At 38.0% G+C, this 14,186-nt stretch overlaps 1 protein-coding gene across 1 annotated transcript; it reads left to right on the forward strand.

The window, feature by feature from the left end:
* Positions 1–3,468: 3,468 nt before the first annotated feature.
* Positions 3,469–13,707, forward strand: LOC113095886 (rho GTPase-activating protein 39-like; the record flags this gene model as incomplete). The annotated part of the gene is made up of 8 exons (XM_026261201.1): positions 3,469–4,765; positions 7,139–7,763; positions 8,655–8,747; positions 10,632–10,705; positions 10,792–10,991; positions 11,515–11,606; positions 12,017–12,186; positions 12,278–13,707. Coding segments are annotated over 8 exons (2,746 nt in total), but the record flags the coding sequence as incomplete, so codon positions are not given.
* Positions 13,708–14,186: the final 479 nt, after the last annotated feature.

Below are 14,186 nucleotides of genomic sequence, written 5' to 3' on the forward strand. Positions count from 1 at the left end.
AATAGCCCATTATCTCAGTTTTCCTCTTTAGTTGGGGAAGAGTTTTGGACACATTGTCTTGATATGGTTTCCGGTACTGATGGAAAGTCCAATGCATTCAAAAAAATAATGAGGTTAGGCACATTTCACCCTGCGAAACATTAATCTCTGGCATGTGCTTGGACTATTAGACACCAGACGGCCTGGGACAAACTGAACCTCCCTAACCTTATTTTCCTCACTGCCAAACTAAATTACAAAATTAAAGTGCCTTAACAGTATTTTAACTCGCTTTGTAGTTTTGCTGGCCTCCTTTTTCTTCATGACTGTAATAAAATGTTTGCTTGAACTGTGTCACCTGTGAATTGTCATAATGTGCATTTGGAATTAGGTTTAATGAATAAATAATCAATAAGATCTAAAGAATCTTACCAAAGAAAAATGCAGAATTATCTTAACTTAAGACATTTTTTTTTTGTGTGTGATAAATAGATATTTTGGGTTTGTCTGTTGTTCAGTCTTTTTGGTAGCAGCCACACTCCCTACCCACAAGCATCTTATTATACTATGTTACAGTAAAACATTGCCATGGTGCTTGACAACCACACTTTGTTCTGCTATTTAAACAATCCTGACGCCTTTGAGTGATAAGTGGAAGGAATTCCAACCAAAGCAGCCTCGCATGACTAATCTCACTCTCTCTGTTTCTCTCTTCCTCTCTCATTTTACTAGTTTTTTTTCTTTGGCACATTCATGGTCACACAGTCCTTTTTTTGGTATGTATAAATACAGTCAACAACACGTCATGTGCTGGTGCCGTGCTTTAGCGTCATGGACAAGAAGTCTTGGTTGCTGTATTTTTTTTTATTCATTTCATTTAGGGGAAAGTAAAAATAAATATCCTGTAGATTTGGTTGTTTTTCAGAAAGCAAACAATGAAAAAAATGAGACAGAATTTAGTTATTTAGTTTGTTTCTATGTATCTGCCGACATTAGACATGTTCAGATGTCTAAAAATAGCTTGAGCTGTTGGAAAATTCTCATTGTGGGTAAGTATCAGAATTTTTCTCGGGGCTCTCTGTCAACTGTATTGATAGACTCACTTTTGACTTTTGACTTTTGACTCACCTGTGCATGTGCTGTATGTCAGTTTAATGTCGGAGGTTTGTATCTATATGTGCTAGTTTCACCCAAAGGCTTCAAGGCGATGTATAAACTTACTGTTGTTTAGTTGTTTAAACCAGTATTGAGTTTTCCTGATGTCTCCGCACTTGTCTCTGTAAGCTAAATTATGTACTGTAATTATGGTCAAGTGATGGTAAAGTGAATGTACAAAGTATATAAAAAATATTTATTTTACTGATAAATGCTGTTTGTTTTTTTAACTGTTCATCAGGAAATAGTAACAAATGTATTATGATTTCCAAAATAATTATGAGAAGCACAACATCATTGATGATTATGATAAAAAGAAATGTGTCTTCTGCTTGAAAAGATGCTTTGAAATATGTATCATGAAAAGAGCTATAAAAATAAGAATGGATTAAATTTCTTGAGCTAAAAATCAGCATATTAAAATGATTTCTGAAGGATCATGCAACAATGCAGACTGGAGTAATGGTTGCTGAAAATTCAGCTTTGCCATCACATCAATACATTTTAATATATATAACAATACAAAATAGTTATTTTAAATCACAATATTTTTCACAATATTACTGATTTTTAGACTGTGTTTTTGGTCAGCCTAGGACACAAAATCGTTCCTATCCCAAACGCTTAAAGAGTAGTGTACGTTAAATGGTTGTTCGCTTTTCTGAGGAACTTTTCAAAAGTGCAGCAGTAAAGTTGGTGCTAAATGTATATCTGAATTAGTATTTCTTTTTGTGCTGTGTAGTTTGTCTTTTGAACTCTTTTAACAGTCATTCCTCATGACAGGAAATTGAGCTGCCTGCTTGCTCACATCGGCCACACTCGTAAAACAACAGCACATTGAATCTGTGGGCCTTACATAAACATCTCTTCTGGATGTTCAGTGTCACATCCTGGAGACCCGAATCTACATTACTGATCGTTCTTTGTGTTGCATTACCAACATTTAAGCAACTTAAAATCATAGCTATCACTCTTGCTTGTTAAACTGATCTTGTGAAGATGTTATGTCATTATGCCATGCCAAAAGGCAAAGGGCTTAATTTCATTGGAAAGAGAGCAGCTACATGTTTACAGTCTTTTCTTTGGGTAACATTCCTACATCAATGTCCCCACCGTCACCACCTTGAGAAAACCAACGCCATCTTAACACTCACACTCTGTGTGAATGAAGTGTCAAGTCTTTCTATCAGTGTGACAGACTTTGAACATTGTTGATTGTCGTGTTGTCATGTCACACAGTCTTTACAATGGCCTTGGGGCTCTGCCAGATGGCTGACTCCCAGTCTTCATATATGCTGTACCTGCCTGTCATTTCAAACAGTTGTTTACCTTCAGATGTGTGAGAAATGGTGTGAGAAGAAAAGAGAACAATTCTAATGGAAGAAATTGCCTCAGCGGATGGAAGAAAGGGGAAGTGCTTCCCTCACAGCAATATTCCTTTTTTTCAAAATGCAACAATTGATTACCACAGTCACGACAGTGGTTGTAAAAGTGTTTGCTTCCATGCTGATCAGCCCTCTTACCACTTCTATTGTCTTTCTGAGTTTGATAGGGTAGATCTGTTTTTGTGTGTGTGTGTGTCTGTGTTTATGGAGTGTAAAGGTGTAGGAGGAAGTTGATTTGAGAAGTGACTCATTAGAAATACCCAGAGGAGGTCGCCTATAAGCAGGTTTTCACTATGTATTTTCTAATATTTGGCAGGAAATTAATCTAAAAATGTATATTGTTTAATTTTGGAGGTTAATGAGTAAATTGACCAATGTGGAGCATTTGTCAGGAAATGTTGTGCAGGTAATAGAGCTTTGCTTTAGTATGAATCACTGTCCAGGACTGCTAAAACTGTGGACATTGTTGGGATCACAAGCAACAGCAGATCAGTGTAGTGACAATAAATGTACGCAAACTCTTGAACAAGAACAATTAAAGGAACCACATTCATTTTCACCACAAAACTGTTTTAAACTCAAACATTGTTGGGCTTTAAAATCTATTTCAGTTGACCAATCATGGTTTTGTTTTCCTGACAATGGCATTATGGGCGTTTGAATAGACATTTATACTTTTAACAGACCCTTAGTTTCCCTAAATTGCTGAGAACTTGGCTTCAGCTGTCTGGATAATAAAGGCGATGATGAAGATTGCAGATTTGGACTCATTAAAGGAGTCATAAAGTTGATTGGTTTTGGCATCATAGATTTTCTTATTTTTTGCTACTGCTTCTGTATATTTGTGTTGGCTTTGCCTCATTTTCTTGGGTTTTACCAATTCTTTCTATATTTTTGCCTTTGTTTATATTGACAAACTAAAATGCATTTCTTTTACTTTTTACAACAGGGAAGAGCAAAGAGAATCATCTCAGAGGTGGCAGCCTTCTCCTGGATCCAAAGCTGCTATGTTGGTAAAGGTCAGCAGCATTGGCAGAAGCCAGACAAGAGGAAACAGCGGAGCTGCTTCCCTTCATCTTCCTCAGAGTAAAACCAGTGACCATAGTGCCTGCACACTGGATACTGGCAGTGTCAAATCTGTTTCAGGCTACATGCTGTCACCACAGGCTTACAAAACCACACCAGGAGGGAAAAAAGCATCAGACACGAGGCAGGCCCACCACTTGAGGAAGGTGAGCAATGGCAGCTTCTGCCTGGTGACCTCTGGGGACTCGACAGCATCTCTCCAGCCTCAGACTAGTTCATCTAGGCCAGTATCTCCTCAGTATGGAGCAACCGCTTGCCTCTACGATGATCCATCATTTGATTACCCCATTTACGACGAACCTCCAGTAGATATGGAGGTTGAAGGTGCTCACCTACATAACGGCCCTTCTAGACACAGTCTCCAGAAGGTCAAACTTCTCCAGCACCCGGGTCAATCTCACACCAGCTCCAGACACAAGAGAAACCCATCAGACTATAGTCCAGCAGGCTTGGATTGTATCAAGCACATGGTGAATGTAGACCCCAAACAAGAGCTTCTTTCCACCTCACCAGTCCCCTCTTCCAGCCCCTCTCCGACCTCAGCTCCTGAATCTCTGCTTCTCCCAACAAGGGGGCTTCAGAAGGAGCCCGCCAGCCTGGAGAAGATGCAGTCATGGAGGATCCTAGAAGCAAGTGTTCTCAGAAACATGGAAGTTCACCACAGCCGGCAGGGCAGCCATGGATCTCAGGACTATTCAACACCACCACCTCCCCCCATTAGCTACCAAGACTCAGGTTATTCAACTGGCCCATCTCCCAGTCTGCGGAGGAAAAGCAGGAGGAGGATAGGTGCCGGGGCCCAGGGCCGACCCGGGTCTGTGGGCAGCACTGGGGAACTCACAGCCCTGAACGAGCGTCTGATAGAAGAGATGAGGGAGGTTGTTAGTCGCTCAAATACCATGAGGGAGACCAAAGCTAGTCTGGACTCTGAGATGCCGGGGAGTTCTTTCTCCCAACGCACACACAGTGTGGGACAGTGCTCCTCCAGAGAGGACATTGCATCTTGTAGCAGGTCACTAAGCATAACAAGTAACCATCACAGTATGGCCTTCATACCTCTGGAGATTCCGGGACGACAGAAGAGGACTTATGAAAAGGTGGACACACTTGAAAAGAGTTTAACTTTGTCCTCACCTGAGATTGCCGGACCCCCTTCACAGGTACTACATACATTTATTTTTTATTATTTTGGTAGAAATGGCTTGCTAACATTTTACAGTGAGGTTCAAGTCATGAACATTAGTAGAGTATCATGAATCAACAATAATTTTACCACATTTTTTAATCTTGGTTGTAGTGGTAGTCCACCCAAACTGAAAATATTTTTTTTAATCAAAAAAAAGATATTTGGAAGAACTGTTTGTCTAAACAATGCAAGAAAATGGGGTCTAAAACAACAGTGACACTATATGGACAAAAACATCTACTTTTGTGTTCCTCAGAAGAAGTAAAGTCACACAGGTTTGCAATGACCTGAGGGTGATTCAATTATAACATAAGTTGCATTTTGAGTGAACTATCCATTTAATTAGGAAAGAACATGACTTGATAATGAACAATGGTATATTTATAAATTAAATACCTTAACTAATTTAAACATATTCAATCTTATTGTGAAATTTTAAAGGCGACCTTCTGGTAAACTATCACTAACGTACAATGAGCTCATGAGCGCACAAGTCCCCCAGGGGAGTAACTTTTACCTTGTTATTTTAGAGAGATTTGCAGTCCTGTATAAAATATGTGTATGAACTTTTGCCACAGTGTATTTTCCACAGATCTTGCGTTTCAGCATCATTAAAACCCAGACGTCATATTTGTTTAATCTCCATGTGGGACTGTTGGGAGAGAGCTTGGTTTGGTTGAAGTTTTTCATGCCTGTCTGATATTTTTCCCCATGGTCTTTATTAGAAACAGATTATTATGTCACCCATTATAGCATAATAGTGATGTAAAATATCAGTCTTGTAGTTATTTCAGTCTAAATCATAAAGCGTAATGAGGCAACAACATCTTTCTCTTGGGTATTCAACATTGCAGTCAGGCAAGTTAGAGGCAATTCCCCGTCTGCACATGATTCTAGTTAAGGGCAGTGATCACTCAAAGAGCGGTCACTGCCGCTCTGACCCATAGGAAAGCTGTAATCTGTCCTCCCTCAGTTATGAATTCTATCTACATTGTTCAACAGCTAGGCGCCAAGAGTTCTGTACTTTCTCAAATGCCTTCAAGAATTGACTACTTGGGTTTTGATCCAATCAGCTCTGGAAACATTAAAGGGATAATTTTAAAGCTTTGAGACTTACAGGTGCTGATCGTTGCAAATGTTTTCATGACCTATTTAAAAAGAGATGATGATATCTACTCTCATTGCGCCCGTCTCTTCCCTTCCCACCATCCTCTGATGTGAATACAGCAGTGGTCTGCCATGGTAATGGGTGAAATGCCAGAACATAGCGGAGCTGCAAAACACGATGCCTGTTGAGCAGGAAGGATGGCTACTGTGGCCCATATGGTAGCATTGCTGACACAGACGGGACAGTTGGGTCCAGGACAGGCGTGGTCACTTTACAGACCAATTGTGTGTCAACTGTGAAGCCGATAGGGGGTGGTACCTGCTGGGGATTGTTCCATAAGCTGATGACATCATAGGTCACCTCATTCCCTGGTGTATAATCCATTTCACCACACTGGCATTTCAATGTGCTAATTCCCCAAATTATTAGCAGATGAAGGTGAATATATGTACTTAATGTAATATACAATATATTTTTGTTCATTTAAATTGAGCCGAAATAAAATAAAATATAATTGCTAGCTTTACATAATTAAAACATTTAGAAATGTTGCCTTTGCAACTATTTTTATTAAAATAAGTGAAAATTTAAGAACTTCACTAAAATTGAATAGTTGGAAAGCTAAATGCATATATTAAAAAAGAACATCTATTAAATATGAAAAAAGCATGTCACAAAATTACTGAAACAAATTGTATATAAATAATGCTAAAATAACACTATTCAGTGAGTTTAATAAAGACCATATGAAACCTATGAATTGTGTCATTTTTACCCACAGTGTCCTCAAAATGTTATATAAAGTTATAAAAGTGAAGTTGGCACACATGTTGTGCCTGGTTTTTGTAACAGGAATACAACTAAGAGTACAGCGAGAGAGGCAATGCATGCATAAGGGACCTCCTTAAAGGACAAAATTCCTCTAGGGATCAAAATGAGGCCATTGCTGGATTTGCATTATTTTTAGAGACAAAGAAGGAGAAATGTACTGTAGGAATTTTTATATCAGTGATTGGTCATAACTTCATCTATTGTGGATGGGAATTCTTTATTTAGTGGGTTTGATGGAGTTTATTGTGCTTTTGTGTTCATTTATGAGTTTAAATGCCGATCCTGCAGTTATTGCAGAGAAGAACTGAAAGACAAAATCAGTTAAGTTCTGTGAAAAGCAGATGAACAAAGCTGCGGTGTAAAAATAGCTTTTAGTTTTATGAACACCCTGTTTCTTCTCTTCTATAGGCGGGAGCTCTGGAACCAACGGTTCAGTTGGATTGTAGAAAGAAAGGTATGGTAGATGGCAGAACAGGCTCACTCGGCCCTCATCGCCATGTAGCCAGCGATACCAATTTGCAGGCAAGTGGTGGTAGGGCTTACCAGATTTCCTACGCCACCCTCCGTCAACCCCCACCCCCAGATGCCAACATGGCTGATTGGGCCAGCAAGCACCTGAACATGCACACCCAGGGCCTGTTCCGCCGCCGAGTTTCCATCGCCAACATGTTGTCCTGGAACCGAGGCTCCATCAAGAAGCCCATGCTGATGACCAACGACCGTACTGTGCGCAAAGAAGCCTGCGAGGTTTTTAAGCTCGTCCAGGCGTACATGGGAGACAGACCCTCACGGCTGGACCGGCGCCATGCAGCACTCCTCGTTGTCACTAAGTGCTGGGGCATGCAGGGACTGAGGGACGAGCTCTACGTCCAGCTCGTGAGGCAGACCACAGGCAACACCAGCCCACGCAGCCTGGCAGCAGGCTGGGAGCTCATGGCTGTGTGCCTTGCCTTTTTTGCTCCTTCACCCAAGTTCTGCTGCTATCTGGAAGGCTACATTCAGCGACACATGGAGCCAGCCAGTGACAAGAAAAGTGAGTTTGTCAGTTAATTATTTAAAAACACGTACACTAGGCTGTGTTTTGCTTAATCAACAAAAAGCTGTTTACACAGGATGCAAACTGAAGTCCTCGAAACATTTTTAAAACATGTCTCGCCTTAACAATTCAAAGAACACAGGACCTGCGGGGCCAGCCTCAAGACAGATCAATTACAAACAGACCAACACAATTACAAAATGGATTGCTGTGGTCTAATAATAGGCTTTTGTTCAATGATATATAAAAATAAATTGATGATTTAAAAATACTTTTTGCATTTCTTTAGTTGTTTTCCACAATAATGTCTTGGAATTATCTTTATTATAGCTCATGTAGAGATAATGATTTAATAATGATTATATATATTACATTTATCAAACGTAGCAGTAAAGACACTTATAATGAATTTTTTTTTAACAATAAATCAGCATCAGAATGATTTCTAAAGGATCATGTCACACAAAAGACTGGAGAAATTATTCAGAAAATTAATAGCAATAAATTATATTTTAAAATATAATATTTTAGTGTTCCTGTAGCTCATTTGGTAGAGCATTGTTGTATTACGTGAACACATGATAGGTAAACATTGATAGCCTGAATGCACTGTAAGTTGCTTTGGGTAAAAGTGCTGCTAAATGCTTAAATTTAATTTTTAATGTTAAATTTAATTTAATTTAATTTAATTTAATTTAATTTAATTTAATTTAATTTAATTTAATTTAATTTAATTTAATTTAAAATATATTAAAATGTAAACATTTCATAACAATTGTGTTCTATACATATAATTAATTGTTTTTATTTATTTTTATTTTTATTATGACAGCACTAAATGTATGGGTTATTTGATGGGTTGTTTTGTTTTCTGTGTTTCCATTGCAGTAACCCAGTACATTTTGGACCAGCAGGATATTAAGAAGAAGAACTCTAAGTCAAGGAAGAAGAGGAAACAGAACTCAGAGGAGGAAACAGAAGGTAGTTCATCTTTAACTATGGATGATTCCTTAGACACTTTGGATGAGATCAGATGTTGGTATGCAGGCCTCTGTAGAGATATATTGAGTACTTTTCATTTGTAGCTGCATTAGTGGAATCAGTTATTTGCCGTGTCAATAAAACTATGTTAATTAGCCCTTTAGGGCAGGACACATCACGTGTGCTTATCAGTAAAAGAAAGTGCTTTTATTCTTCATATGATGTTACTTTGACCTTGTGGCTGCTACCACAATGAGTGGTCTTGATGATTTCATCAGATTTTTGACTAAATGAAGCCGTGGAATTGACCACAGTAAGGATCCCTTACACTGGGTCTCACTGCAGCCATGGCATAACAGTGACTCACAGCCGCTGATGCAGACCTACTCATGAGCCGTCTCTACTGTAATCACAAGCCCATTAGACCAGCACCAGCCACTGGCCACTTGAAGGAGCAGGATATGGCTCATATGTCAGCCCTGGCCTGCAATGTTTTTGAGTCATTTAGCTGGATCTGATGGGCAGATGTCCAGATGAGTAGGTCGACTTCACAGATAGTGTTGCAGCTGGGTGTGAGTCACCATGGGGGATTCCTGAGGTTAGGTTTGGTCTGAGTGTAGAGCCGGCCCAGCTGAGGGATTTATTGGGATGTTAAGTTGGAAGCCCTGATGAAGGCCATTGTAAAACTGGAATTTACTCATCTCTCTGACATAGGGAGTCACCACAAAGATCTGTGTGGTCTCATTTGTGGCCTCTGAAAAGATTGTTGTTTCCTCTGGCTTTCCTTCGCTTTATTGTTGCCTTTCATTTCAAATGAGGGCAAGCTGTTGTTTCAAAGCTGGACCACCAGCGCTTATTCAGTCATGTAAATTATAAGAATTAAGTCTGCATATGAATGAGGCAGAATCTGTATGTTTACCCTGTAAATGAACTGTTTAGGTTCTGGAATCCAGGGAAAAAAGAGAACAAGCGGAATTGTATGATGCGATACCTCTTATTAGACATAATTGCAGTCTGGTGCATGGAAATTAACAAGAGGTTGTATCAACATGGATGCCTATCATCATCTGTTTGCCATAAATCTGAAGAGGTGTCGAGTTTGGGGCACATTCCAGAAAAGATGCTTTTTATCGCCGCACAGATTTTTTCCCATCTGGTTCCTTTAGTTAGGATTCTCAAAGCCTGTATTAGAAATGCCCCCTATGGATTTTACTTTGGAGTTATGAGGCTCTCCTGAAACCAGAGGAATCCTGTAGAGAGCGGCTGTGGTTTCTCTAAAATGCTGAACATAGGCTGCTGTAAATTCAGCATTGCTGGATGTACAATAAATCCCAGTGATTCTACAAGCCTGGAGTTTGTTTTACAATCTGACGTTAAATTATTTCTGGGAATATAATTTATTCCAACTAGTGGAACATTTTCTGCAATGTCTAATTTTATAGTCCTATGTCCTTGTCTCTTACATAACAGAAGGACAAGACGGTCACAGCACACTGATGAAACGCAGCCTAGTAGAAAAGCCCTCTGTCTGTTTATTTAGTCTCCTCTAGTTCACATGTTGAGTCAGTACTAACAGAATGTGCTGGCTGGATTTCCTCCACTACACTACAGATAAAGCTGAATCTTCATTTTTCATTCATTTTTAAAACAATTGACTCCTTTTGCTTCACTCCGCACATTCTGCTGTGATTCCATGATTGTTTATTCCACAACTGTAATGGAGCAATTTAGCCATGTTCCAGTCAAAGAAAAATGACTCGGATGTCACAGTCTTTACCTTGTAACACAGGTTTTGACGCATCAGATGTAAATCTGTCAGCGATTAGACTATCCAGGCCCTGTGTCTAAGAATAGTAGTAATCACTCATGTCTTTTTGCCTCTAGCTCTTCCCGTCAGCACATATGCCAAGTACTGCTACCGGAAGCTCCAGAAAGTGGCAGTCACTGGAGGGAAAAAAGTGAGTTTTGATCAAATCCACTGTTTGGAGAAACACACTTTTAAGAAAGAGAAAAATAATTGGTAATTTTACTGTTTTCCCATTAGGGTCTTCGTAAGCCTAGTTTGGAGGAAGTGGACCACAGCCGGCGTGCCATCATAACCCCTTCACTGTTCGGCAGCTCTCTAGAGGAAGTGATGGAGCGGCAGAGTGAACTCTTCCCAGACAGGAAGTTGCCGTGGGTGCAAGTGCAGCTGTCTCAGTATGTGCTAGCTCTGGGTGGAGCACAGACTGAGGGCATATTCAGGTAAGACCTGCTCACATTCCAGATAATTAGACAGAATAAAAGAACAGGCCATGTTTTACTATATGAGTGTGCTGACAAGTACCTAATTTAAAGTCGCGAAGCTACTTAAGTAAATTTTTTGGTAATTGTGACATTCAAACAGTTGTTTCCTAACAGTTTAGCTTTTCCAGTGACAATTGCTTTTTGTAGCCTGCTAACGAGAAGCAGTGTGACTCGACAAAACATTGAACTGTTGCTTTTAGGCTTATGCAGCTCATAGGGTCAAATATCAACATGTTAACTGTTTCAATTATACTGTTCAAAACTTTGTAGGAGTTTTCGTAATGCTTTTGAAAGAGTGATTATGTATTAATTTGATCAAAAAATACAATAAAAACAGTAAGACTGTGAAATGTCATTTCAAACTCTGCAAGACATTGAGGCATACTGTGTTTTCTAGCTCAGTCGCTTGTGCATGCATTATTATGGTGTGCTGTCTCCCTCTGGTGGTCCTTGAGTGTAACAAAACAGTCGTCTCCCGCAGGGTTCCTGGTGACATTGATGAAGTCAATGCACTGAAGCTTCAGGTGGACCAATGGAGGATTCCTGAAAATCTGTCAGACCCCAATGTTCCTGGTGAGTAACTGTTTTCATCCATTTATAAGAATATTACATAGTCAAAGAAAAAATGTACTGGCATTTCATTATCACACCAAAAGTAACCTAACGAAAGAAAAATATATTAACCAATATATTTCTTAAAATATATTGTGATATATTGTAATATATTATTTTCCCTTTTTATTTTCTAATATTGAATATATTTGAATACATTTAATAATATATTGATGATACATATATTATATAATATATTGCAAAATATACAAATGATTGCAATATAATATTAATATATTGCAATATATTGGGAAAATTTAAATATTTATATGAATATATGCCTAATATATTACATGATATTTTCCAATATATTGCAATATATGTTTGTTTCATAAGGGTAGTTAAACATCTATACCACTGTTTTTCCTCAGCCTCTCTGATGAAGCTGTGGTACCGTGAGCTGGAGGAGCCTCTCATTCCCATGAACTTCTACAAGCAGTGTGTCAGTAACTACGATGATCCTGCGGCAGCCATCAGGGTGGTGCAGTCGCTGCCTGAGCTCAACCGACTGGTGCTGTGCTACTTCATCCACTTCCTACAGGTATTCACAACACTCAACAAACACACACAATATGCAGCAAATGTACTTGACTTATTGCACTGCTCTGATGCATGTCCCATGTCTTCCTCAGGTTTTTGCTCAGCCTGCAAATGTTGCAGTAACTAAAATGGATGTGAACAACCTTGCTATGGTAATGGCTCCTAACTGCCTTCGGTGCCAGTCAGACGACCCCCGTGTCATATTTGAGAACACCCGCAAAGAGATGTCTTTCTTACGAATGCTCATTGTACATCTGGACACAGGGTTCATAGAGGGCATTGTTTAAAGTTCTTCTTACTTCTTATTAGCAGAACACGAATCAGTGATACACAACCAACCTGCTCACAAACACAGTCACAAAAATGGCATTGTGGGCAAAATCTAAACTAAAGTAGACTTTTAAAGATAAATGATGTGTGTTTCTTTTGTTAGTTAGGTATGTTCTGTCCACTTTGTTGATATAAAGACTGTTGAAGTTGAAATTAATTAATGGTAACATGGCAGAAATTTCATGCCTTTATCCCATGTTCTTTGCATGTTCAAGAAATGCATGTAAAAAAAAATCTAATCTTCATGTTAATGGTTTACGTACATTAATGTGCATTGCAAGGGTCAAAATTAAAAGTAACTTGCATGGATGCATTGCATTGTGAGCACTCAAATGCTGTTTGCTTGTTTTGTACAGTAAGTCAGTGACAGGCAGAAAGAAACCACTTTATGATGTTTGTTATCTGGCAGTATCTTTGTGTATTTGTGTTTTTTTTTTTTTTTAAGATCATGTGTTATGTACAGGACACATGAATGAGCGTTATATTTGTTCTTAGTTTGATCTGAAAGCTTTAACTATTTAAAAGAGAAAAATAGGTTTTATTAGATAGGGTGTGATTTTTTTTTTCTTACTCTTTTTAAAGAACATTATTTTGATAAGTGAAAGTTTTCTATTTTATTTTATGATTTGATGTTTTATGTGTACTGTTTTGTAAAAACTATTATTATTCCCGATAGTCAGGAATTTTATTCATGTTAAATTTTCCAGAGTCTTGAAATGGTACATTTTCAGCTCCCATCTCCCGCAGCCTCGTACATACCATTTAGGTAGACTACTTTTGTGTGAGTTTATAAATTAATTAAATATATTAGGTGATAATGGAATGGAACTAAATGCCATTATATGATGACTGTAAAATAGCATTTGAAGAATTAAAATCTTGAAAAAGAGTAAATAAGATCTATGACTTCTCTAAAAAGAAATAATTTTGTGTAATCATGTTCTTTTTGAGTCTTTGTGTGTAAATAAAGCTTTGTAAATAGTGCTGCTTGACGTTACGTATAAATGTATGTGAGTGGTGGTGAGTTGGTGGCAAATAGATGAAGAAAATATAAACACTTTATTTAGTATTTTATGCAATCGGCTGATTGTGATTGAGCAAAATATTCTGTACAACCATTGGATTGTGTTTGTATTTTTTTGTGAAATGGATGTTGAGGAATATAATAAAGTTTCATAAAGATATGTTACATTTATATTTTAGTGGTGAATAAAATACTGTAGTATTACTCTTTTGAATACAAATTAAGCTATATATGTTTTACCTAGATTATGTTCCATTATATAAATACACTAATGTTTAAAAGTTTAGGGTCCATAAAATGTTTTATGTTTTTGAAAGAAGCCTCTTATGCTCACCAAGGATGCATTTATTCGACCTTAAAAAAATATTATTGTGAAATTATAAATAACTTTCTATTTTAGTTAAAATTTGATTTATAAATATAATGTATTCCTTTGTTGCTGCTGAAAGCTGAATTTTCAGCAGCCATTACTTCACTATAACGTCCCTTTAGAAATCGCACTAATATGCTGATTTGCTTCTCAAGTTGGCTAACAGTAGGATTTTTTTTCTTTGTCCAAAACGATTGTGCAGCTTAAATTGTAGAAACTAATAATTTTTTTCTTTCATCTTAGATTAATGGAAATGTCCAAAGAACAGTATTTATTT

Source organism: Carassius auratus, unplaced genomic scaffold, assembly GCF_003368295.1.
Source record: "Carassius auratus strain Wakin unplaced genomic scaffold, ASM336829v1 scaf_tig00215808, whole genome shotgun sequence".
Classification (NCBI taxonomy): domain Eukaryota; kingdom Metazoa; phylum Chordata; class Actinopteri; order Cypriniformes; family Cyprinidae; genus Carassius; species Carassius auratus.